This window comes from Prinia subflava, chromosome 25, assembly GCF_021018805.1.
Source record: "Prinia subflava isolate CZ2003 ecotype Zambia chromosome 25, Cam_Psub_1.2, whole genome shotgun sequence".
NCBI classification, from domain to species: Eukaryota; Metazoa; Chordata; class Aves; order Passeriformes; family Cisticolidae; genus Prinia; species Prinia subflava.
This window is the reverse complement of record NC_086271.1, coordinates 4,588,728-4,614,327: the sequence shown is the minus strand read 5'-3', so window position 1 is coordinate 4,614,327 and position 25,600 is coordinate 4,588,728. Positions and strand designations below refer to the sequence as shown.

Genomic DNA, 25,600 nt, shown 5'->3' with positions numbered 1-25,600 from the left:
TTCAAGCAGATTGCATTTTTTACCAGAAAGTTACAAGAAGAAATTTGCATTTATAATTTAGAACTCTGCATGGGTTCAAAACAATAGAGAAAATCCACACAACAGCAGTTGTGGGGGTTTCATTATTCCTTTTGGAATAGTGGATTTGCTTCTCCTGAAATTGAAGGTTTGCTTTTAACAAAATATGGTGGGAGTGGGTACCTGGCATTATACAGAGGATTAATCATTCCATTTCCTGTAAAATATGCAGCAGAAGTCCATTGCTGCCCAGCTCTTTTGGCAGTGGATAGTCCATGTGTTAATTATTTAAATGAGATTTCCTGCTTGATGTTTATGCATTAAATGCAAGTGTTTGGCTTTGACAGATGAAGTTCTGTTTGTCTCACTATCGGTGTCCTCCATAAATCAGAGTGTCAAGGCTGGAGCCTTTTCTCCCCCTTGTTTTTTAGGTGTTGAAACACTTTTTTTTTGCATGGGAAAGATCACAGTGTTCATTTCCTCAGATTAAGATTATTTTGGGGAGTGTGTAACTTGCAAATGCTGAGTAATGAGTAACGGACTGATCCAAGGAATTTTCCCCCTTAGATGGAAACTTATTTTTAGAGCAACTAGGCTGGGTACTGCTGCTCTAGCCCAGGTTTTGTTAGCACTTGCTGTTTTTCAGGAGCTTATGGTCAGACTTCAGTCTGTATTCTGCTGAAAGATGTCATAAGCCTATGGATAGAAACCCAGGAAAAAGTCAAAATGCCAGCTTAAAATATTTTCCTTTAATACAATTTAATTTCTGCAGTTAATTAAATTTCTGGATTTTAATGCTGGGGATTAGGAAGCTGGGTTAATGTGTTTAATTCACTCCCATGGTCACTGAGTGTGTTCAGCTCTCTGGTTGCAGAATTGCTGTATGGATTTACAGATTAAACATTTTTTCAGTGTGGGAGGATGAGATGGGCTATGACAGCTCCGGGGTGCAAGTGGTTTGTTCAAATATCAGATAAGAGAATCAGACCCAGGGAATTTGGGGTCAAAAGCAAGCCTTGATCTTGGTGTGTGAGGCAGAGGCCTTTGAATTGGGAAGGGGAAAGCTTTGGGAGCTCCATGGTGTGATGCTCCTGTGAGGAGCTGGGTGTCAACCTCGCCCTAACACCCCCTTAATTTATGGCTGGATTCAGGGTATGCAGCCACCGTGGTTCCAGAGCGTTCCAGCAAGCTGGAACCACACACAGGATCTTTTTGTCTCTGGGGGGAAGGTTTGTTTTTCATAGAAAGCACCCTGCTGTTATCCAGAGGTATGGAATTTGAGCAGAATGCCGTTTGTTTATCAGATCAGAAGAGTTTGGGTCCTTTGGTAGCGTTTTGGAAGCTTTGGGGCACTGCAGGAGCACAACTTTGTACTCGGAATTCCAGAAACTGAAGTGCTGCAATGGCAACAGGAAACACTGAATCAGGGCTTGCAAACCAGTGGTTGAAAAAGTTACTTTATTGTGAATAATTGCTTCGTTTGTTGGCATGTAAATGCAAGCATTCAAATCACATTTTTTTTTGTATCGCTTCGGTTGGGTTTTATGTGCAGCTAAAGAGAAGTGATAGGAGGAAAAGATCAGAAAGTTCTCCAGCAGAATGCATCTATTGTCTGGTGCATTAGCAGATGATTTCTGGCAGTGTACCAGCCCATAAAGCGTGCTGCAGTTCTAGCAGCTTTGATATCTTTATGCAAAACTGGGGGTTCTTGGTCAGGGTTGAGTTATGTGTGTTTAACTACCTTTTTTTTTTTTTTTTTTTTTTGGCTGGCTTTTGACACTGTGTAAAATTCTAGTATTTCTTTAAAAACATACCCAATGTCCGTTTCAGTCTTAACAAACTATTGTGTTCCTCTCTGGAAGCTCAGTAGCAGTAAAGCTGAACTCTCTCTCTGTGACTTGACAAGACTCTAATAAAAAATGTGTTTGAAAGGTGTTAGCAGATAGATTTAAAAATACATTTGTGTTTATAATCTGTTTGGCTCTTCATGTTAGATTTCTTCAAGCTCAGTGACTGGGGGAATTTGGGGAACAAGTGATTCAGGATGCTTTTAGGGTCTTTGCCTTACTTTTAGGCATGATGTGTTTATCTTCTGTAGCTCACTAAAGCTATCCCATGCCTTCATGTGGGAGATCTGTGTTGGCATTATCATAAAAAAGGTTGTCTTTCTGCCACTGGGATGGAAAAAAAGGCTTTTTCTTGACAGGTAAATGTAAGTTTTGTTGCTGTGATCCAGAAACCCTTCAACATTTATGGCAAGGAATCCTTCACTCCATCCACACTGGCTGTTTTTAGGCAGTGAGTTAATTATTTTTTTGCTGGTCTGTGAATGGCTGAATTTTTCAGAGGTGTTAGCAATATTCATCTATTTTATTTTGGTTTTAAGATTGCCTTATTTTATTGGTAGTAGTAAATCAGTCGCAGGGTCTGCAAATGCTCTTGGTTTGCTGGGACACAAGCATGCTTTCCTTTTGTGTGTGTACCAGTGCCTGCTGGATTGTAAAGAACTCTGTATGATTCACATTTTAATTCAGCTTGGCATTTCTGTGAGGTATTTATGTGCAACAGACTTTATAAACTCATTAAGTGATAATTGCTTTACATTAAACATTGAGTCTTGCTTTTTCAAAGGCTAAGGGTCTGCTTTTCCAAAGCACTTGTCATGCTCTTTCAGGTTTTGCTGAGACGCCCCAAAATGTCCTTTTTAAAACTTCTTCACATTTGTGTTTTGCTGGAGGGAATGAAGTTGGGCTTCTGTGTCTGTTTTAACTTTAGTCTAGACTAAAGATGTAGGGCCAGGTCCACTGGCCCCACTGATTCTGCTGCGGCGCAGGGTGGGCGAGTTCTGTGCATCAGGGAATTCACCCACCTGAAATCCTGGCTTTTCTCCTGGGTTTCTTGATAAATCCAGTCCCTGGTCCAGGGTGACATGAGAGGGAGAGGAGGGATGATGAGTACCTGAGGAAGGCAAAGCTGCTCAGCAGCAGCCCAGGTTCACACGGGTTTAAAGTCACCGTGTAGCCCCAGCTTGATGACCCCGTGGAAGGCACAGCTGCTGCTTTGTGAGTTACAGCTCTGGAAAATTCACCTTATTTGAGTCTTAACTCGTTTTGGCTGTCTGGATGTGATGATCTACGTTGCTTCATCCTTTTAAGTCGTTTGAAATGAGATGTAAAGATTGCCTGATTTCTGGCTCAGATGGAGTAACAATACAGTCCTTTCATTTGTTGGCTCCTGAATTTAGTTTTTTTCAGGTTTTTTCCCGCACTCATAGTTTAAAAGGAATTGCCAAAAAGACAGGCTCACAATCTACTTGTGCTCCTGATAGGGATGCAAATCTATTTACAAATACTTCCTTCTGTTTCCTTCCCTCTTCTGTCTTTGTGGTTTCTGCCTCCCGACATTTTCTTTTTGATAAAGCTGCATTTCTCTGTGTCATGCACCTTTCTCCTGCTGCTGCCTTGCCTTTGTGGGGTGTCCTTGTTGGGTCCCTTCCAGCTCAGGGTATTCTGTGATTTGGTGATATTCTATCTTTCACCCTCTCCTCCAAAGCTCTGCCTTCTCCCTTCCAGTTTGTCAACTTCTTTTTTTTGTTGTTTTTTTCCTCCCAGGTGCTTCATCTCCTCCTTTATCCAGTTCTGACCTTATGAATTTTATTTAGTTCTCTGTTCCTGAGGTTCTTTCTTATTTAATGTTCAGCAGAGCCACAGAAGATGTGTTAAGCCAAGTGGGGAGATCTTGTGGCTCTTCCTTACCAATCTGAGCCCTTCCCTGCCTTGGCTGCTGTTGCTGGGCTGTCCCTCCTGCAGGCTGTGAGGGAAGCAGTAATTCCAGGGCAGGATTTGTGTTTCTGTGCCCAGGCTGAGGACAGAGAACTCCTCCGATTCCTCAGCCTGTCACAACAAGCCAGAGCGAGCAGCACAGGTACTTAAAAAAAGAAAGTAAAAGTATGAATGAATTTACATCTGTAGCCAGCCAGTTCCTGCTCGTTTTAACATGTCATTTTCTGTGCTCAGCTATGCTCCGTGGAAGCTTTTGCTGCTGGATATACTTTGTACTCCCTGGTGGAATTTGTGCTCCTGGAATCTGCCTGGTTGTGTTGGCAGGTTCCTGATAAGGTTTACGGCAGCTGGGGCTGAGGCTGGAGTAGAGACCAGCAGCAGCTCCAGTTTTAAATACAGCAAATCTACAAGATTCTGTGTTAGGGAAGAGCCTTGTGGAGCTGTGGAAGGAGGATCAGATGGAGAAAAAAGCTGTGAAATAATATGTATTTACATATTTACATGTGTGTGTAGCCATGTGTATTAGAATTCCATAAGAGACGGTGAATAATTTTGAGAAATCTTTTTTTCCTGCCCCCAGGCACAGTGGTGGTGAGGAGTTTACCTTTCTTCCTGTTCTTTCCAGTCTCCAGCTGCAGGGAATGCAATTTATTTGGATGTTCCTGAACCTGGACTCCAGAGCATGTTTGCCTCTGGCTAGCTGGTGTCTGATAAAGCCCCTTTGTAAAAAATTCATCTATCCACAGGCAGGTCCATCTCTTTTTTCACTTCATCCTGCTGAGAAATGTGTCCTTCCTTCTTCCTTCAAGGTCATCCCCTGCGTTCAGCAGATGCAGTTCTTGCCTGTGGTGTTTGGGGCTTTATTTCAGTAGGAGCAGAGTGATTTGCTGTGCTTACAGGTTCTGAAAGCTGCAACCTGCCAAAGTGCAAAACAGCAGAAGAATCAGAAAAATTCCCCAAAACAATGTGCAAAATGTTATTTTTTTTTCTGGGTCTGACTTACACTTGAGGCTTTCCTTTGTGTGACTAGAATATTTATTTCTTTTAAACTTTCAATTTTCTTACAAGCTGATGACATTTTTTTCTTCCTGGGTTGATCTTTCTCACTACTAGTGATGACTGTGACTTGATTTTGTGCTTTCAGTTTTTTTCCTAGTCTCTGCTGATTAGTTGAGGACACACAATTCTTTGCTGTTAATACTAAATAAGCACAAACTTGAGAAATTTTAGAGGAAAGTTGGTGCAGTTACTTCTGCATAATATTCCATATAAAGATACCACAGCATCTGTGGTCTGGGCACGTTACCTATAATTAGGCAGGACTTTAATGAGATGCTCACATTCTTGACGGAATTAAAATCTGGTGATGTTTTGACTGGAACTGTTTGAGGGAAGCTTGGAATGTGCTTTAAAAAAAGCTGTTGCCTACTGGGTGTGGAAATCCAAGTTCTGAGCAAAAAAAAGAAGAGTTTTAGTATAAACATGGCCACAGTGTAATGATTCAGGCCTGTCTTGGCACAGTGGAATTGAGAAATGGACCACATTCCTTCTTTTTTTTTAATCCCTGACATACAAAAATTAATGGATCTCCTGGTTTAGTATTTCTGAGTACCTTTCAATTGATGAAAGTTAAATAATCAAAAGATGATTTTTTTTTAGTTTGCTTTTTTGTAGCAGAACTATTAGTGTGAAAAATGCCCAACAAAACATTTCTCACATCAGAATGGAGATTTTTTTTCCCTTTTTTTTTTCCTCTGAGGTTTTCATTTGGATGAGCTTTTTTTTCTTCCTAAAACAATTCTAATGTGTGCTCTGGAAGTGTGAGTTTTGAGGACTTTCAGGAGAACCTGGGCTTGTTCTGTTCAGCTATGGCTTTAGTGTGAGTTTGTCTTCCAAGACAGAACAAGAGGATTTGGGTTCTGAGTGCAACAACTCCTTGCCCAAAGCTACATTTTCACTTTTGACTCGTGCCCTGTTTTTAAGAATGAAGCCTTTAGTTTGCAGAAAGTCATGTTTTTTTCCTGAATTTTATCCGAGCATGGCTTTTCCTGGACCTAACTGCTGTTTTTCACCACGATGTTACTTGGCAGAGCTTTGGGAAACGAGCAGCTGCCATGAAGTCCTGTAGAGTTGCCTTTGGTACAGATTTTTATGGGGAAAATTGCAATGTATATTATTAAAATACATGGCACAGGGAAGTTCTGAAGGAGCAAAAAGCTCTAGCTTTGATCCACTTGTTCAAACTCAAGGTGCATCTGGGGTTTTCTTTCTTCTTCATTGCATCACTGCTGTGGTGAAGGTTTTCTCTCCAGGCTTTTCATCCCAGCCCTTATTGGGAACCCCTGTGTGTCAGGGGATGGAAGGCGTTGGGGACATCCCACAAACCTCCTTGTTGGAAAGATGAACATTGTTCCCATTCCAGGCACAGTCAGTGTGGCCTGTCCTATTGGTGGTGTGTTGTCACAGAGTGAGTCATGGAATATCCTGATGGAATGGGCCCGTCAGGATCATCCAGTCCAGCCCCTGGCCCTGCACAGAACTCCCCCCTCTGTGCCTGGGAGCGCTGTCCAAAGGCTCCTTGGAGTCAGGCTTGGTGCTGTCACCATTCCCTGGGGAGCCTGTTCAGAGCCTGACTACCCTGTGGGGGAAGAACCTTGTCCCAGTGTCCAGCCTCAACCTTTTGTTCCCTTTAGTTTGGTGCCAGAAGATTTATTTTGCAGTTTTTGCTGCCTTTGCCAATACCCCATCAGGAGACCTCAGAAACCTTGTGCCTTTTCAATATTAGTGTCCTGAAAAACGATGGGAATGGGGTTACCAAATCCCACACCATGTAAATATTCCTTGTGGGATATTCCTTGTAGGGGAGGCAGAGGTAAAAAGAGAGGCTGTGGCTTTGTTTGGGATTTTTCCCCCCAGAAAAGGGCCGATGTACCAGGGTTATCTTGGCTGCAGAGAACTTGGTGTCCTTACTTTTCGTGTCATTTCCAGCTGGTCCTTGAGATCAGCCTCTCCTGCTCCCAATGAACTTTTGACCCAGCTAATATCTTGCACGTTGTGAGTTGGGTTTTCTGATGAGTATGCATCTGATTTTTAATTTTTTTTTTTTTTTTGCTTAGTAAAATCAATGACCTTGTTTAATCATGTTGATTGCTTTCTGCATATGAAAGCACACAGAAATGGTGTTCTGCATTTATACTTCTAAAAACTGGCTGTTGAAAAAAGGTTAAAACCTTATCAAAGCTGAGTTGCTCTGGTCAAATGTTTGCAGTATAAACTGGATTATAATGGCTCAATGTGGTGCTTTTCTGACTGGTTTTTATATTAGGTTTTAAAATTTTAATAACATTTTTCCAAAATGCATGGTAGGAATATATTAAGCTGGGGTCTTGTTATTGACTTTAAGCTGGTAAGTGTTGGGCTGTGTTTGTTTAGGTAAATACAATATTTCCAGTTAAAACTCGAGGAAAGAGAGGGAAAGTATTGAACTAGTGGTTGTACGTCTTGGGTTGTTTGTTTGGGAAGCAAATGGAATATTTCCAATCGAAACCTGAGGAAAGAGAGTAACTAAAAAAATAATCTATTGAAATCTAGCTTTTTTTCTTTCCCCTGTGTGCTCCTGTCAGCATGGAGATTCCGTTCTCAGACTTTTCAAATTATTCATAACCTTTGGAGAGGTTCCTTGTAGGAGCCTTTGGAATTATTTTTAGCGTTCCTTTCTTTGTGCCACTGTGACTACGGTTTGGGCCCATCCCCAGTGGCTCTGAGAAGGTTGTTCACACACTCCTCTCTCCTCCTGCGCTGGCTCCACCAAACATCCTTTTAATGAGACAGACAAAATGCGCTGGTGTCTAATTTTATGAGCAGGGCTCAGCCATGCAGAAGACTTTCGAAGATTTATGGTGGTAAAGCCACTAAGTATAGTTATTTCTAGGCAGATGCAAGCCAATGTTAGTGGGGAAAATGTTGGCACTTATGGCCAAGTTTAAATACACACAATCCTGAGCATAAATAAGATTTTTTGAGGGGGCTCTGCTATGTTCTGTTTGCATTTTTGAAGGAGGAAAAAAAAAAGGAGTCAAAAAAACCGAGCACGCCACAATTTGTCTTGAGGGTATGATACTCTGAGATGAGCTCAGATCAGAGGTGCCTTTGAGGATCTTTGAATGTAAGAATGAATCATAGATTTGTAGAATGGTTTTAGGTGGGAGGGGGATGTTCAAACTCATCCCATGCCACCCCTACCATGGCAGGGACACCTTCCACTGTCCCAGGCTGCTCCAAGCCCTGTCCAACCTGGCCTCGGGCACTGCCAGGGATCCAGGGGCAGCCACAGCTTCTCTGGGCACCCTGTGCCAGGGCCTGCCCACCCTCACAGGCAGGAATTCCTCCCCAATATCATGTTTAATCCTACCCTCTGGATGGCCCTGTCCTTCCGTTGTGTCACCTGCACCGCTCAGCTTGGTGGCGTCTGCAAACTGGAAATTTGAGAAATCACTTAACTGCATATAAGGTGAAATTACTTTGCTTTTATTTCAGGGTTTGAGAGCGACAGAGATGAGGGACTGAAGTTCTTGAAAAATGAAGTAAAATTGACCCCTATTTTTCAGTCTTTCAGCAGGGAGTAAAACAGTTGTAATCTCCTGACATAATTAAAAATTTCTGTCTGAAACATTGCCATGTGTTAGGCTGCTGAATTTCTGTAGATGTTTGACCTGAAAATCACTGTCTTCCCATCCTAAAGCCAGGCAGAGGCAAAAAAGACAGGCTAGATTGCCTTGTGAATTAAAAAGAATGTTCAGAAAGGCAATAATGGGCAGTGTTATGGTGTCTTGATTTCTAGCAGCTGCTGTTCATAGTCCTGGTGGGTTCCCAGCCTGGCTTTAGCCTGTCTTATCTCTAAGTGTACTTTGCTTATTTTCAGCTGTGTTGCCACTGGTGAGAAAGGGCATAGAGGGCAGTGGCTTCTCCTGTTACTTTAATGTGCTTATTGTTTATGAAGTTTTCTTTCGTGTTAATTGATTTTGTGTGATTGTTTCTAATTAACTCTCTGTGATCTGAGTGGCTGAGTAAGAGGATGAGTACATATCACTGCCTGGTAACACCTGATTAAGAGAGAGGTCCTGCTTTTCAATTTCATCTTTATCTTCTCATTCTTCCTCTGTTCTGAACTCTGTTCAGCCAGAGTTGTGTGAAGAGAGACAGGACAGAGAACGACGGGAGAGGATCAAGGAGAGGCTACAAAGATGTGAGGGACTGGAGCACCTCACTTATGGGCAAAGGCTGAGGGAACTGGGCTGTTCAGCCTCCAGAAGTGACAGCTGAGAGAGGATCTTAGCTATGCATACAAAGATTTTCAGGCCAGGTGCCAAAAGGATGGGGCCAGACTCTTTCCAGTGACAGGACAAGGGGCAACGGGCACAAACTAGAACACGGGAAGGTCCCCTTGAATATGAGGGGAAAAAAACTGCTGTGAGGTGACAGCACATGGAGGAGGCTTCTCAGAGAGGTTCTGCAATCTCCTGCCCTGGGCTTATTCAAAACTGATCTGGGTGAACTTCCTTTGGCAGGGAGGCTGGACTGGGAGGTCTCCAGAGGTCACTTCCAGCCCAAACCACTCCATGGCTGTGTGATTTGGTGAGAGGAAAATCACAAGAGTGGGGGTTTTTTGACATGAGTCACAACAAAGCCCAAACCTTTGAATTTCACTGACCTTATTGAACTGGCTCCTGTGCGTTTGGTTTAAGGTGCTAAACTTAAGATACTTCACTGTACCGATAATACCAGGATGCTCTTTAGAAGTAGGTTTGCCTCCAGGGCACACCCCAAAAGACTATCTCATCCAACCCTACAGGCAAAGGGAGCCTGGATGAAGTTGTCTCACGTCTGTATATTGAAAACCTGCACCACAGGGACTCTACACATCTCTTGGGAGGTTGTTCCAGAGACTGATGCTCTCTTTCTAAAATGTGAGAATTTGGGAGCAAAAGACTCAAGGCTCATGATTTGATTTTCTCTGGATCTCTGAGCAATCTCATCTTTTCTTTTCAGTTAAAAGAGCATCAATTCTCTGTGTAGCAAACATTAGTATTTTTGATGTACTTGTACAACTAGTGTCTTTTGGACTGCTAGTGGGTGTTGCAACTACTCCTTGTATCCCACATTTTCCACCCAGTAATAGAAAAGAGATGAGAGAAAAGTAATTTCTGCAGTTGCAGTAAGACTGGTTTGCACCTCCTGCTTAGTTCTTGTCTGTGTGTTCCAAATCAAAGCAAAAGCTCAGAACTGTAACAGTGTGGGAGGTGTTGAGTCTCTCGAATCACTATAAATAGTGGCAGACTTGGGAAAGCTTGGGAAGTTGCAATAGTTCTCTTTGGGAATCTTTTTTTTTTCCCCTGTGATGTACAGGCTTTCAGGGGAGCATCTGCCTAAAACCTTCTGATTTGGCTGAATGTATGCAGAGCTTGAATGATGTGCATTATGTTCAAATAGGTTAAAAATGCAAACAAACTTTTTCTAGATGTTGTTCATCTGTATTTGTATTAATTGATGTTAAAGCAGATTGTAGTTAATTGCTATGAGCTAATCAGCTTCCTAGAAAACAAAGGAGGCCTTATATTCTAGCTTTTTTTAAGCATTTGAAGCTTAGGCTTTGCTTCTGAGGAGGTGAATGTAATCTTTGTGATTGCAGGAGTTTTTCATTTGGAAATGTGCAGAGTTTTGATGGTAGTATCCATAGAGGGGTTGAAGTTGGTTTTGCAGTCTGCCTGTTTTTGGTGAAAAGTGGCTGAACTTGATCCCTAATGCATGAGGAGTTGAATCCTCTGTTTGTCTCTTGGACATTTGGTACTCAAGAAGTAATATTAAAAACTTGAGTAAGGACTTTGATTCTTCTCTAATGTGTCACTGATAAAAACGTCCTTTAATTCTTTGTCTGCACGTGCTTCCTGTGTGCTCCCTCTTCTCTGGGTGAGGGGCTGCTCTCCTCTTCTCCATCCTAACAAAGAGCAGTGTGAGGAGGAGCCAAGGTGTGTTCCTTTTCCCGAAGCCGAGCGTGGCTGTGTTGTTATTCCCAATTTCCTGGGGTGACTTGGCCTTGTGACTTGTGTGTCCCGCAGCCAAGGCTTGCAGTTCCTGTGGGGCTCTGCTGTGCTGCAGGAATGCGGCCGTCACAGCGCTCTTTGTTCCCGGCTTTGGGGTGGTGTTTGGAACCCCCCGGGCCCGGGTGATGAAGGGCCTGGAGCTTTGATCTGCCCTGAGAAGTTCCTTTGAGGTGGTGGGGGTGCTTTGATGTTCTCTGCTCGCTGCTTGCCAAGTCCTTCCGATGGAGGTGCAGTGCAGAGCTGTTGTCCGGTTCAGAACCAAGACCTCATCTCTCCAGGCATCCAAACACTTCTTGACTCTCAGGGAGCAAATGGATCTCTCTGCTGGAAGAGTTTGTGCGTTGTAGTTGTGATTTTTTTTTTTTTTTGGTTCTAAATTTAGCAGGTTAGCTCAATGCTGTGCTGGAGGAGGGCTGGGCCCTTTTGTTGACACAGCTCTCTGGATGTTTGAGATGCCTTTTGCCTTCTCTGTACCCAGCTGTGCTGCTGAACTGGCAGCCCAGAGGGAAAGGCTGGGAGAGTTGGGATTGTTCAGCCTGGAAAAGAGAAGCTTCAGTGACCTAATTGCCCGGTTCAGGACCTGAAAGGAGCCCATAAGAAAGATGGAGAGGGACTTGAGACAAGGGCATGGAATGCCAGGACAAGGGCATGACTTCAGACTGCTAAAGAGCAGGGGTAGTTGGGATTTGGGAGGCAAGTTCTTCCTTGTGATGGTGGGGTAGCCCTGGCACAGGGTGCCCAGAGCAGCTGTGGCTGCCCCTGGATCCCTGGCAGTGTCCAAGGCCAGGTTGGACGGGGCTTGGAGCAACCTGGGATAGTGGAAGGTGTCCCTGCCATGGCAGGGGTGGGAATAATGACCTTTGAAGTCCCTTCCCACCCAAACCATGCTGTGAGTCGGTGATCCTGTGACCAACCCTTATGAACAGCCCTGTTCGGGTTTTACTGGAGCTCAGGAAAAGTGGTTTGATCTGCATTATACTCCTGTGTGTGTTTGGAGCAGGTGGTGGGGCTGCAGGTAGTAAGATCAATTTTCTTGTCAGGCAAGAACATGGGATGACTAGACTCCTTTCATGTATCTTTTCCATATCTTTTTTTGGCTGGCAATGGGCTTAAATTTCTCCTTTTGGGAAAAAGTTCATAAGGAATATTGGTGTTCAAGGAATGACTGGACATGGCACTTGGTGGTGCCAAGGTAGTGATCAGTCAAAACCTGGACTTGATGATCTCAGAGGTCTTTTCCAACCTTAATGATTCTGTTTCTGACATATATCTACAGATAGATTTTAGAAATTGTGCTATATGTTTTCAGTGAGCTGTTACATTTTTCTGACTTAAAAAATAACAGTACATCTAGGGTAGTCTTCTAAAATGGCGTGATAATGCTTTGAGGAAAAAACCCATTATAATAATTATTATTACCTGTAGAATCCATTAAAATACAGAATTTGACTTACGTCAGTGTTAGTGACAATGAAACCTTGTGAAGGGCGTCATTTAAAATTGAAGTGCTCATATTAAGACTGGAGGAAAAGAAAGGAGAGAAGTCTTTGTAATAAACCTGGGTGGCACTGTCAAGATTGCTAAAATGTGACAGATGAGTAGAGTAAGAGCTCCAAGGTGGTTGTTGCCTGCTGCAAAACCTTTTGCAGATCCAGGGTGAAATAAGAAGCATGAATGATGAAATGTGTCTTGGCTTCTTGCTGTTCAGCAAATGGGGATCAAAGAAACTCCTCACATCCCTGTTTTCTACAAGATCCTGGTAGACAGTCTGAATTATAAAACCCTAAGGGTGTGGTGGTGTTGTTGGTGGTTTTTTTGTTTGTTTGTTTGTTTGGGTTTTTTTGGCTTTTTTTGTTATTTGTTTGTTTTCTGAAAGGGAAATGCCTTGGATATGATGATCAGGAGAATTTAGGGAAGCTGTAGAAAAGTACCCTTGTATTTGTCTGAATTGTATCTCTCCCTAATGTTGGCATAGTTTCCCATTTTAAAACAAAAAACTCATTAGTGATGATTTTAAATACACTTAAGCTCTGAAACCAATCCTCGTATTTGTTGTGAATGTTAATGCTATAAAGAGGGCACGCTTTTATTTTGAAAAGGCTGAATGAAATGCTCACATTCACACAGCAGCTTTCTGACGGTTCTTTTTTCTTTTTTTATTCTACTGAAGGGAAAACTATTGTTTTAGCATTGTTGTTTTGTGTCTGGGTGTCATGTTCCTCTGATCACATGCTGGACTGCTAATACTTCTCTGAGACAAATTGCTGAAAACATTGGCTACGTTTGAGGTTGCAAGAATTCTCTATATATAGTGACAGAATTGATTTTTTTGGCTCTGTTGCTAGTGGCAACTCATCCTAATCCCAAACTGTACAGTAATGTGATTTATGAGGAGTACATTGCTCGCTAGTGAATGCTGTCTGGAATTTTTTACTCTGTGCATTGCTACAGGGGCACTGTTCAGGCACGAGGTAAAGATATTTCATGGTTCATCATAGGTTGTGTGGATTAGAACACTTAAAATCATGAATAAAATAGTAGCTCACAAACGCTTTTGGGAAAAAACAGCATTGTTGTTTTTGACAGATTTATAAAGGAGAAATTTCTCATTAAGTGGGAGCTTGTGCTTATAAAAATCATAGCTATCTCCTGTTTAAGACCCAATTTGCTTGCGGGTACTTTCACACCAAGTATTTCGCACGTGTGTTAATATTTTTGTTTAAATCAAATAAATTTTACTGAGCATTAAAAAGCTTCAGTTAGAAACGTTGCCAAGATATGTTCTGTATGTTCTAATATGTCCTGTGTGTTGTAAGGAGCATTTAAAATCAGCCTGTGCCAGTTGTGATTGTTCTCTAAATGTCCTGCTAAAAATGTGACTTTGTAACACATTGTGTGGGGAAGTTTCAGGTTTGAAGGGTATCAGTTCAGCTATTGAGTGCTCTGAGTAAGCAATGCTCTCTTGAAAATCCAAATGGGCTTCTTAGGAAGTGACTTTTTGTAACACTGGGAAATGGTTCGTGGTTGGTCATGATGCTCATCAAGGTCTTCTCCCACCTGAACGATTCTGTGTGTGAGAACTTGTGAAACCAAGACATTCAAAGTTAGGCTTTCTGGCTTTTGGTCTCAAAGCAGGAGCTTGTTTATCTGCCCTCTGTGGGCATGGAAGGCAGAGTTACTATTTGAGTTGAGTGGAGTTAGAACAGTAGTGCCTGCAGTTGCTTGAAGGGATGGCAGGAGGATGATCCAGGTACTGAAATTTGTATGTGAAAACGGGCAGGAGGCTGCTTTTATCATAAAGATATTATACCCAGCTTTGAGTCCTTGATTGCATAGCTTGCTGTATTACATTGAAATATTGGTTGAAATATTTACAGCTTTAATACCTCTGTTTACATTCAGGAGCGTTTTCCTTCCGTGTACTTTTAGCTTAGTTGAAGATAAGTGGAGATTTAAAGGGTAAACATTCCAAAGGACAAATGGTAGCGAAGCTGTCCGAGCTGATTAGTTTTAGGTGTGTGATGAGCAGGCTTCTGATTGCAGGTCACATACAGAATCCAGCGCAGTTGTGAGTTTCTGTAAGTCCTCTGTGTAGCAGAGGGACGGAGCAGGGCTCCTCGGGGTGGTGAAATGTTCTGTGGTAGCTGAATGAACAAGGGATTCCTGTGAGCTTGGCTGTAAAAGGGATGGGGTGGATATTGCAGCTCCTGTTTGCTCGGGGAAGAACTGTTAGAAAATCATGAGATGGGGTGTAGAAAGGAATTTGCAGAGGAGAGAAGAGCTCTGCTGTGGTACAGGATCTTTGAACTGCCACTTACTCCCTTTCTGCAGGAATTTACCAAGCTCTGTTCAGAAGAGCTATTTTAAGACTAAAGAGGAGACAGTACAGAATATGTACATTTAAGTCGAGTTTTAAAAAAGGCCACTTTTTATTGTGCTTGCCAGAGAACTGGAGCAGTGCACTGAGGTAAGCAGAAAGTGAGGGTTGACTTGCCAGCGAGCTGCAGGAAGGAGAGCTGAATTCCTTGACTCAGCAAGACAAGAGTTTCCTGATGGTACAAATATTTGTGCTTCAGGAGTTGTGAAGGTGCCCTTTGCATGTCTGCTGAGATCAGGCAGACCTTAAGTGGATCCACAAGCAGGAAATGTCACTGGCTTCTCGTGCTGGGTCAGAGAACTCCTTTGTGGGCAAGAATTTAGGCTGTGGGTGACCTCGCCAGGGTGGTTTTGAGTTTGTTCTGCTGCCTCGTGTGCTTTCACAGCTGGTGGGACCTTGGCCTGCCCAGCAACGTTCTTGTTAAGAATCTTGGCCCGGAGGCCGCGTTCGCACCGCCTTGGGATGTCTGTGGTGTGAGAACTCCACGTTGGAACTTGCCGTGGGAGGGGAGGCTGGTGTTGGGAATCCCGTCCAGACTGGCGGTGGCTTGAGCTTCTGTGACCACAAATTGCCTTTGGGACCTGGAGATGTGCTGTCACGGGAGCAGGGTTCAGCTGCTGGTGGGCAGAGTCTCCGGGGAAGCAGCCAGGAGTGATGGGTTCAGCCTGGTGTTCCTAAGGAGCACTCCCATGGGAGCAGCCCATCCCGTTGTGTGGGAAGGTCAGGAATTTCAGCAGCAGCCCCTCATGGCTGAGCAGGGAAAGCATGTGAGGTCGGTGGGCAGCAAGGGAGGAGTATGAGAGCTTTGCTAGCTGCTCAAGGACAGCATCAGTGACACCTCCAGCTGGTCAGGGACACGAGGAGTGGAAGGAGGGATGCTCTGGGAGAGGGAGCAAGACATTTTCTGAGGCAGCCTAGTGATGGGCTCCAGGGAAGGGTCTTCAGTACTCAGCAGTTTCATTTCCCCCACTCCACCTTTTCTGGGTAAATCTTTCTCTTTACTGGTATCTAGGAAAACCTTAACATGTATTTGGGAGAGAAGAGCCAAGGTAATGCTCTCATGTAGAAATAAGTTCATCACCAAGAGCTGGTTGAGGAATTCCACGTGTGTATCTCTGTACTGAAGGGCATGGATGTGATGTAATGTGGCAGATAGCAAGTTTAAATACAGACTAGGCAAACAAAGCCAGCCCAAAATCCAAGCAGCAAAACAGCGTTTGAACAGTGCTGTTAAATGCCCAACACAGTGCAGTAATTTCTTGTGGAGTTTATTTAATAGGTGGTGCGAAGTCTTCAGCAGGAAAGGCAATAGTGGCAGTGCTGGTATTATTCAAACCTGACATGGAACTTTTGCTCCTTGATAAAAGTGCAACTGAACTGCCTCTTTCTAAGCAATAACATAAATGGCAGGTGACAGCATGCATATAAAGGTCATCTTTCTGGGAAGGGATCTGTTTCATTGAGATGATATAAAATCATTGAACAAAAGAGAGTTTGTTATTTTAAAAACCAAAGATAAAGGCTGTGATTTGCTGTAATGTGACCTCTGGTGATCTTTTTCTGAGAGTGGCTGAAGAGGAACCTAAAGTATTCTGTGCAAGTGGAGACTCCAGTCTTGAGTGAAATGGAAGTGACTTGCTTAACTTGCTTACGACTTAGTAATTTCTTCAGTTGCCTTTTTTGCAAGGGCAAAGGCATGAGATCAATTCTTAGAGTCAGCGCTGGTTTTACTGACATTTGGAGATGTTTAAATCTTATACAGTTAGCCAGAAAGTGATTGGAGGCACTGGGATTCCCTGGTGAGGTGTCTTTGCTGATGACTTTTTGGTGGTCTGACAGTACAGAGAGTTATGATAAAGGAATTAATTCCTTTACATTATGTAATTAAGGTGAAACTTCACTTGCCACACTTTGTCTGAAGTGAAATTTTTGATGTAAAAATAAAAAATACCATTAGTGGGGTTCAGTAATCAATGTTGGAGGAGTTTTGCTGGGAAAAGGTAAAGTTAGTCTACAAAAATCTCTGAACTAGGAGTCTTGGGTACTTTGTGATAAGGTGGACAAGGGGAACGGATTTGGACTAAAAAGAGAGTAGGGTTAGATTAGATATTATCAGGAAGGGTATTAAGAGGGAGTTCTTCCCTGTGAGGGTGGGCAGGCCCTGGCACAGGGTGCCCAGAGCAGCTGTGGCTGCCCCTGGATCCCTGAAATTGTCCCAGGCCAGGCTGGACGGGGCTTGGAGCAGCCTGGGACAGTGGAAGGTGTCCCTGCCTGTGATGGGGTGGGGAATGGGATGTTCTATAAGGTCCCCTCTGAGCATAACCCTTCTGGGATTTGCTAAAGTATGTTCCAAACTTCAATGACCTGGTTGTGGCACTGCCATGCTTTCTGCAGCCTGTGTACACGTAACTTCAGAAATGATGGTGTTCTGAAAAATAATTTACCCTTCAGATGCTCAGAATTTTATGCAGAGCTTCTAAAACATTTCTGTAGTGGTAATTCTGTTTAGTAGAGAGAAAAACCACGAAGAGGAGCTTATTACACGTAGTGTTTGAGAGTCTTGTCGTGATGAATAATTTCTGTGGATTCATTATTGCTCCAGGTATGTTGTCTTTGTCTCTGCTGGCCACGGGGAGGGAATATTAATGCAGTGTGTCCCTGCATGCACGGGGGTTCCTGGAGTCCCTCATTAGCCATGCAGCTGCTGCTGTGTTCTCTTATCTCAGCATTTATTGCCAACCCCTGCCCTGAACGCAGCCACGGGGATGATTTATGTTGGCTGGAGTGTTTGGGATTTGGTTGTGCCTTTATTAGTGACACACCTGTCCTTAAATTCAAAACCAGGTAGCAGCAGTTGTTGGGTTGTACGGTGTTGATTCATTATGGGGCATTTTTCATGTTGCTAGGGGAGGGTGGGAGGAGACATCCATATAAAAGCACTGAATTAAACCAAACAAGGTTTTTTTTCCTTCAAGAGGGGGCAAAACGTTTTGGCCCATTCCCTCCTTCTGAGTATTTCAGGGTTGTTCCCCTTTGGATTTTGTAGAGGGAGTTGGCATTCCAAAGCATGTTCTAATTCAGTGTCATGGTCTGGGGAAGGGTCTGGAGCCCCAGGAGAGGCTGAGGGAGCTGGAAAGGGGCTCAGCCTGGAGAAGAGGAGGCTCAGGGGGGACCCTGTGGCTCTGCACAACTCCTGACAGGAGGGGACAGCCGGGGGGGTCGGGCTCTGCTCCCAGGGAACAGGGACAGGAGGAGAGGGAACGGCCTCAGGCTGTGCCAGGGGAGGCTCAGGTTGGACAGCAGCAGGAATTTCCCCATGGAAAGAGTGCTCAGGCCTTGGCAGAGGCTGCCCAGGGAGGTTTGGAGTGCCCATCCCTGGAGGTGTCCAGGGAATTCCTGGATGTGGCACTAAGTGCTCTGGGCTGGTGACGAGGTGAGGATTGGGCACAGCTTGGACTCAGTGATCCCTTGAGGTTTTTTCCAACATTATTGATTCTATGACTTGGCAAGACAAATGCCATCTTTTTGATCATCCTTCTTCTTCCCCCAGCTTTCATTGCTAAGCATGATGCTGTGTGGTCTGGTGTGACTTGGGGTCAGCTGTCCTGACTGGGTCCCCTCCCAGTTTCTTACACACTCACAGCCTGCTCATTAATGGGCACAGGGTGCCCAGAGAAGCTGTGGCTGCCCCTGCATCCCTGGAAGTGTCCAAGGCCAGGCTGGATGGGGCTTGGAACAACCTGAGGTAGTGGAAGGTGTCTCTGCCCATGGCAGGGGGTGGAACAAGATTATTATTAAGGTCCCTCCCAACACAAACCGTTCTGTGGTGTGAGGAGCAGGAAAGGCTTTGAGCTGTGTAAGCACTGCTCAGCAATAATGGGAACATCCCTGAGTTATCTGTGCCCGGAACTTTGTGTTCTCAGCACAAATCCTGGGCACAGCCCCATCCCAGCTACTGTGTGGAAATTAACTCCATCCCGGCCAAGCGCAGCGCTGTGAGCTGTGACCTGTGCAGTGGAGCTGGACATGGCAGGTGTGTGGCAGCTGCAGGGCTTGGAGCTTACTGGGACTGCAGAGGTGCAGTGGGGTACGTCCCTGTCACCTTGGAAAGGTTGTGGCAGTCTGGAGGGCTGCAGAAAGGCAAATGCTGCACCCATTTTCAAAGACCACTGGAAGGAGGATCTGGGGAACGGCAGCTGCTCACCTTTACCTCAATTCCAGGGAAAATTACACAGCAGAGCCTCCTGAAAACCATTTTTGAGGCTGCTTTTCCATCCTTAAAGGGGCACAAAGGGGATTTGGAGCAGCCAGTGTGGACTCCCAAGGGCAAAAGGTGCTCGGTTGCCTTTTGGGAGAGCTGGCAGTGCTTGTGTTGTACGTGGTGGCTTCGGTGAGACCTTTGACACAGTCCTGGAGCACCTTCACAGCCACGCTGGGGACACATGCACTGATAGCTGGGTGGAAAATTGGCTGGGCTCCCCAAATCCAAGTGGTGGAGAGCAGTGCCAAGTGCAGCTGGGAATCCCTCAGAGGTCCATGGATCAGGGCTGCTCCATGACTTCAGGCACAACCTGGGTGGTGGGATGGGGCTTTTGGCAGGCTGGAGGAGCCTGTGAAATTGGGGAAGAACACTGATAGGCTGCAGGCAGGGCTGTGTCCAGGGTGACCTTGGGCTCGGAGTGACAGGACCTGGCAGGAGCCTCTGGGAGGTCAACAAAGTCAATTGCCAAGTTCAGGAGCATTCCAGCCTTGAGCAGCAGGCCAGGCTGGGACTTCAATGCCATCCTGGGCAGAAACACTTCACTGCACGTCTTCACTGTTAAAGAGATCAGTCAGGAATGATTTGTGGAGACTGACTCCCAAATATCATCTTTATCTTGCCAGCAGTAATGCAGTATGCTTATTTATTCCCTTTGCCCCACTAAAAATCATTCAAAACCATTTAAAGCCTGTCATGGTTTAAGGAGAGGATGAGAAAGAGTAAGTACAAAGAAATTCAACAATATTTGGGGTTGATTCAAGCTGATGGAGTGGGTTTTTTATCACTGGGACAAGAACAGCTGCTTCTTTTTCTTTTATTTTTTTATAATGAGAGCTGTCTGTTTTCATGTTTTTGAAACATGGAAAATTTTGGAGTGAGTGTATACTGAACAAAACCAAGATAGTATTACATTGGACATGATTTTACACTGAGTGTGTGTGCTCCCAGTGTACATTATAAGCACAACTTGTAAAGTCATAATTTTCCACTGGTGTGTTCTAGCTGTCAGGAATTATCCTCAATCTGCTTTCTGGGAAGCTGGAAATTTTGGGGTATTTCAAAATTCTGATTCATCTTCTTGAGTGTTGGTGGATTGAGTCAGGTTTAACCCAGCTGCAAATGTGCTTTACAATTCATAGGGAGATTTACTTCAGCAATTTTTGGTGGGGTGAATTAATTTCAGGTCAAGGTCAGTAGAAAAGGTGTTTCTTTAGCTTACTTTTTTTGGATGCTTTGGGTGTGATGCTAGTTTGTCTGTTTTCTAAGGCTTTGTGTTAATTGTAAGTATTTTAAAATTTCATTAAATTTTCCATACCATTTGTCTGAATGTTCATAGCCAAAAAACCCACAAACTGCTTGTGTCAGGTGAGCTGTATGAATTTTCCAGTTAATACCTTGGGGTTTTAATCATTATCATCATCTTGCATGAGAAGTTCTTCCAAATGGGATTCAGGTTTGCCTGGTTCATTGTTGAATTTCCCAGCCTTTGAATAGAAATGCACTCGCTGGTGCAAATTTAGCCTCTTCTTTTATTCAAGAGCCCTGAACATGAAGTATGTGTTTACGTTCTTGCATAGCTCTGCATGGAATTAAATTTTTATCCAGTGACTAATTCACTTTCTGGTGTTCAGGGTGTCACTGGGTTTAACTTTATGCTGTGCAAGCTGTGACTTTGATCTTCACATTTGTACAACTGCTCAATATTGGCAGATGTGGCGTTGTCTTATAAAACTCTAATGTATATTTTAATGTTCTTAAATTGATTTTTCATGAAGGTGTGAGGTTTATATGTTTCCAGCCCAAGTGGACATCCATGAAATAATTAAGCCCATCTGTTTCTCCTGTTTCCCTGTAGGAAAACTTAATGAAATATGATTCTCCACTGACCTGACTCCTTAATTCACATTGTTATGCTCTTCTACAATGGGAATATAAAAAAGATACCTCAGTATTTCATAGCATCTGTTGCCTTAAATTGATACGGATAATTGAAACGTGGCAGTGGCTGAAGTTTGGGGTTGGGAATTTGCTATGACAGTGAGGGCTCAGCACTAGAAAAAGTGGCATTAGCAAAGTGGGGATGAGCAGGAAGAGAGGTTTTCTCTCTCCTGCTCTCTTAGAATTCCCTGGTCTCACAGAGCTTGGGGAAAAGTGGGGCAAATGGAGTGAGTGCACTGCATTAACGTTGGCAGGATAAAGATGATATTCAGGAATTACTGCCCACAAACTAAGATGCTTTTTTGGGGAGTGCAATTCTGGTGTTTCCTGCGCTTAGTTAATGGTTACTTTGACAAGATGATGTAAAAGTAGTTATTAATGCTCCCTAGTTTAAAAAAACCCACTAAATAATGTTCCTGCTTTCTTGCAGACTCACTGATTCATGTCTTAAAAAGTTACCAGTAGTTAGAGAACATTTTATTACTGCACGGAAACAAATGTTTCCTTATATGAATGGTTTTGAAAGTCCATCCTGAAGGACAATAAGGTTAAGAGTATCCCAGCTCTGCACATGAAATCTGGATACACACGTCAAAGTTTTCACACTGCCCAAGTTAAGAAACTATGATGCATTTATTAGTCAGACTGCTCTTTTCCTTCGCTCAAAATAATTTTCTCCTGGGAAATGTTGACTTCAGTCTCCTCTTTCATGATGTTTTGTGATAGATTCATAGTTGTCATAGCAGGGTTGCTGTATGAGCTGTCCCAAGGTTCAAAGCAGCTTTGTGCTGGAGCAAGGGAGGGAAGCGCGGTCCCAAAGCCACAGGGAGCACCGGCTCCAGGGAAGGCAGACGGCTGATCCCGATGGCCCTTCCATGCTTAACCCTTCTCTCCATTCAGCAAAACCAATTTAAATATTGGATGCATCATCTTGCCAGCTATTTCCCCATTTAAAATACAGAACAAAGTCTGAAACTAAAGTACTTTTCATAAGGAGGTGCTGCTGTGCAATCCATTCTCTTCCTGCCAGAGCTTGTGGTGGATCCGATTCCAAGATTTCAGTTGGTTTTGGGAGTCAGTTTGATTCCCATGTTATCTGTAATCCTACACAAGCGCTGGTTGAATGATTTTGGTTTTCTCCCCCAGTGCAAAACCTTTAATGCTGAAGGTTTTTGGGGATATCCTGGGCTTCCTGCTTGTCGCAGTTGCTGTTTTGCCGTTAATTTAACAGGAATTTGGTTTGAATGGGGTGGGAAAAAAGCTCAGGTGAAATATACAACTTCATATCCAGGTTTGGTGTAATTCAGCCCTGATTGTGTGTTTTGAAATGCAGTTAGCTGGGAATTGGAAAATAACTTTGTTTGCCTAAAGTATTCCCAGATTTACGTTCCAAACGTTGCCGCTTGTTTTCTTCTACCTTTTCCATATTGATAACACATTCCAGTTATTCCTTGGAGTTACTTGTGCAGTTCTTCCTACTTCTGATAGAACAGTGAGTCTTTGCAGAGGAACATTGTGATTTCTGGGTGTTTGCTAAACTAACTGGGATATTGGATTTTGGAACAGGAGATCTGGAATGAGATTGGGTTATAATATCAGCTGGAATACTTGGAGTGCTGTACAAAGGAAATTCATTCCCAGGCATCTCAGCCAGCTTCACTTGTTCCTGTGGAGGTGTTTCATATGGCAGTCAGCCCTTGGAACCCCCCTGGGCCGCACAGGAGGGATTTGGGAAGTTCAGCTGTTGGAGCTCAAATATGGCCAGATCTTTTGGGCTGTCATTGGTCTTTGAAGAATTTTAAGCAATCATGATGCATTTCAACTTTTGTTTTACATCCTGCTGGGGTAGCTGAGCCTGTAGCATGTGGATTCTCTTCATGGATGAAATGGAGTAGACAAGAATAAAGGAAGCCTGTCCAGAGCTCTTTTTTTGAGTTAACTTTATTAGAGGATGTTCCTGAGGTGTGTTTTTTTCTATTGGCGTGTCACCAGAATTATTGTGCAACTAATTTAAATATAATTAGATTTTTTTTTTCCGTGCCTGTGGTGTAGCCTTAAGCTGAGTAGTTTGTGGAATAGCTTAAAGAAAAGAATTCTGATCAAAATAAGTCTGAAGAAAATAAAGTCAGTCTGAATGATATATAAAGCCAAATCCTGTTTGTGCTCCCAAATTCCTCCCCCGGCTGTACCACAGGAAAGCTGATGAGCTTTTCATGAAGAAAATTCTATTTATGCCTGGGAACTGAGTTTGCCCAATAAAACTGGGAAATTCAGCCATCACATATGTGAAGTCCACACACAGTCGTTGCTGGGCTACTGATGTGCACTTGTCAAACCATTTCCCTTTTTTGTTGCTGTTTCACTCTGCAGACTATCCAGCAGAAGCTCCTTTTAAAGTAAATTATTGAATTTGTAGAGTTTTGCTCCCTGTGTTAATGGATTTTGATGAAGTTATTGAATTTGGAGTGTTTTGCCTAATGTTCTAATGGAATTTCTTTGGTCTTCTTTCAGAGCATTCAGTCAGAAAAGAGCTGCAATTGAGAAAGAATATGCACAGGTAGGTTCTGGAATAATTTTAACAGCTGGGGCACTGTTCTGTTGGGTAATTTGTTAATCAGCAAATTACCATGGTGTATGTTTTTTCGTCTATCTTTTCCATAAGTTACTTGCTATGAAAATGTATTGAAGTTCTGAATCAGTTTGGTCTATACATGACTTAGGCCCATTCTGTATTTTCATGTATTTTGACTTGAGGAAGTTCTTGAGTACAGAAAACATTTTTAACATTTTTTCCCAATTGTTATGAAGTCAATCTCCGTGTGGTTTTCTCAGAAGTCAGTGTGAAACTTGAGTGAAAGGTAAAATCAGGTCAATTAGAGGGAGAGGAAATGTTCTGGCTTACTCAGTCCAAAATAAATTTAAATTCACATTCTTCAGTAAGAGTGGCTTCCCATTCATCTGAAATAAAAGCAGATTTGGCCTCACGCTTGTGATAGGGAGGGGAATGAATTTTGATTTGTTTGTGAGAAAAGAGGGAGGATTGCTTTTTCTCCCCCGGTCCAAAATTAGAAAGCATCTAATAAGGGGCAGCTGCCTGTTTAATTTACAGTAAAGGCTCTTGGAGCTTAAGTCCAAGTACAACAGATTAAAAATACATTAATTTATTTTAAAATAGATTAAAGGTAGACTAAAATCCAAGAGGGTGAGCTCGTGGAGCTCAGTATGCTATAAATCCAACTGGAGATGTGCCTGACGTGGAGTGTGAGAACACAAGCTGTCACTAGGCTGCTTCCAAGTGCACTTTGTAGGATGTCATGGTAAACATCCTTTCAGTCCTCAGGGCTGCATCACCCCCAAAATACACAGAGCAAACGTGGTCTGGGGCCAGACTTCACTGTCAGTTGGGAAAAGATCATTCCTGTGCCTGTGATGGATGGGCTTTTAGTGCTGGGTTTTCTGCATGTTTTCTCAGCCTCAAACTAGTTTGAAAACCTTTCCTAAATCAAGGGGAATTTGTGCTGAATTAAGCCCACTCACTGACAATAGTGCCATAAGTTATTGGTGCTCCCATTCTTTCTCTGGATATGAATTTACCTTGGCAAGTATCAATTCCATTGGCAGCTGAATTAAATGTGATTAAATAACTGAATTTTTCAGTGATGGTGCCTCCTGAAACTGTGGTTAAAAATGTGTATTCTTGAGTGATTTTTTTTAACTGATGTAGAAAATTTACCACCAGTTCTTAATACATTTATCCTTTGGACACTGAGAATGTCTTTTACATGCAGAGACACAACAGTCGCTGCATTTAGGGAATAGTTTTGATAAGTTGGAAAAATAATTACACTCTGCTCTTCGGAAAGCTCAGAGCTAACAACTGAAGCTTTCTGCTCCTTGGATTTCACCCCCCAGCTTTGCAGCGATGCAGCTGCAGCATTTGAGATTCACTGAATGGCTGTTTATGTGAATGAAGTCTTGTGGGAGCGCTTCCTTGGATTGCTGATAAGTGCACAGCTTCAAAACAACATTGGATGCTTCTTCCAGGGCCTCTAAAAGGATTTCTGTTTTGGAGGTGGCAATAAAATTTCACATAAAGCCTTTTGGGGAGGGAAGTTGTGCTCCAAATAAATGGGAAGTTGCATTCATCAGCAGTGGGATATTCCTTTTAAACCAGTTATAAAAGGGAGCTGGAAATGCTCAGTGGTTTATGAAGCCAGGTTTCTAAACCTTTTCACAGTTTCTCTCCAAATGCCTCTTGTCACCTTAGGGAATTTGGAATATTCTGACATCTGACTTTTTTTTGGCAAGTTAGAAGCAGTAGAAGGGTGGCCAGTGAAAATAAGTTTCCCAGAACTGAACGCTTTGTTGGTTTAAAAAAAATCGTAGGTTGGTGCCCTGCACTTGGGTGCCAAGTTTCTAAACACAGAGTGCTTTTGTTGGGAGCAGGAGAACCTGTCCAAAGGCAAGTGAAACACCCCAGCCCAGTGTTTCTAACTTGCCCCTAATTACATGGTAAGTGGTGCAAATGTATGTGATGAATTACAGGGCCTGGATTTAAATTTCCCTGCTCTTACTTTGTCTGGGCTTTCTTGCGTTGTTTTCACCTGGTTGTACCTGTTGCATT

General features: G+C 43.3%; 1 protein-coding gene across 1 annotated transcript in view; it reads left to right on the top strand.

Annotated features, from left to right (window-relative positions):
• Positions 1 to 25,600, top strand: part of FCHSD2 (FCH and double SH3 domains 2) — a 120,993-nt gene that overhangs the window by 2,883 nt on the left and 92,510 nt on the right. The window contains exon 3 of the mRNA XM_063419352.1: positions 23,488 to 23,533. Coding sequence (XP_063275422.1) covers positions 23,488 to 23,533 — 46 coding nt within the window. The remainder of the gene's footprint in view (positions 1 to 23,487; positions 23,534 to 25,600) is intronic.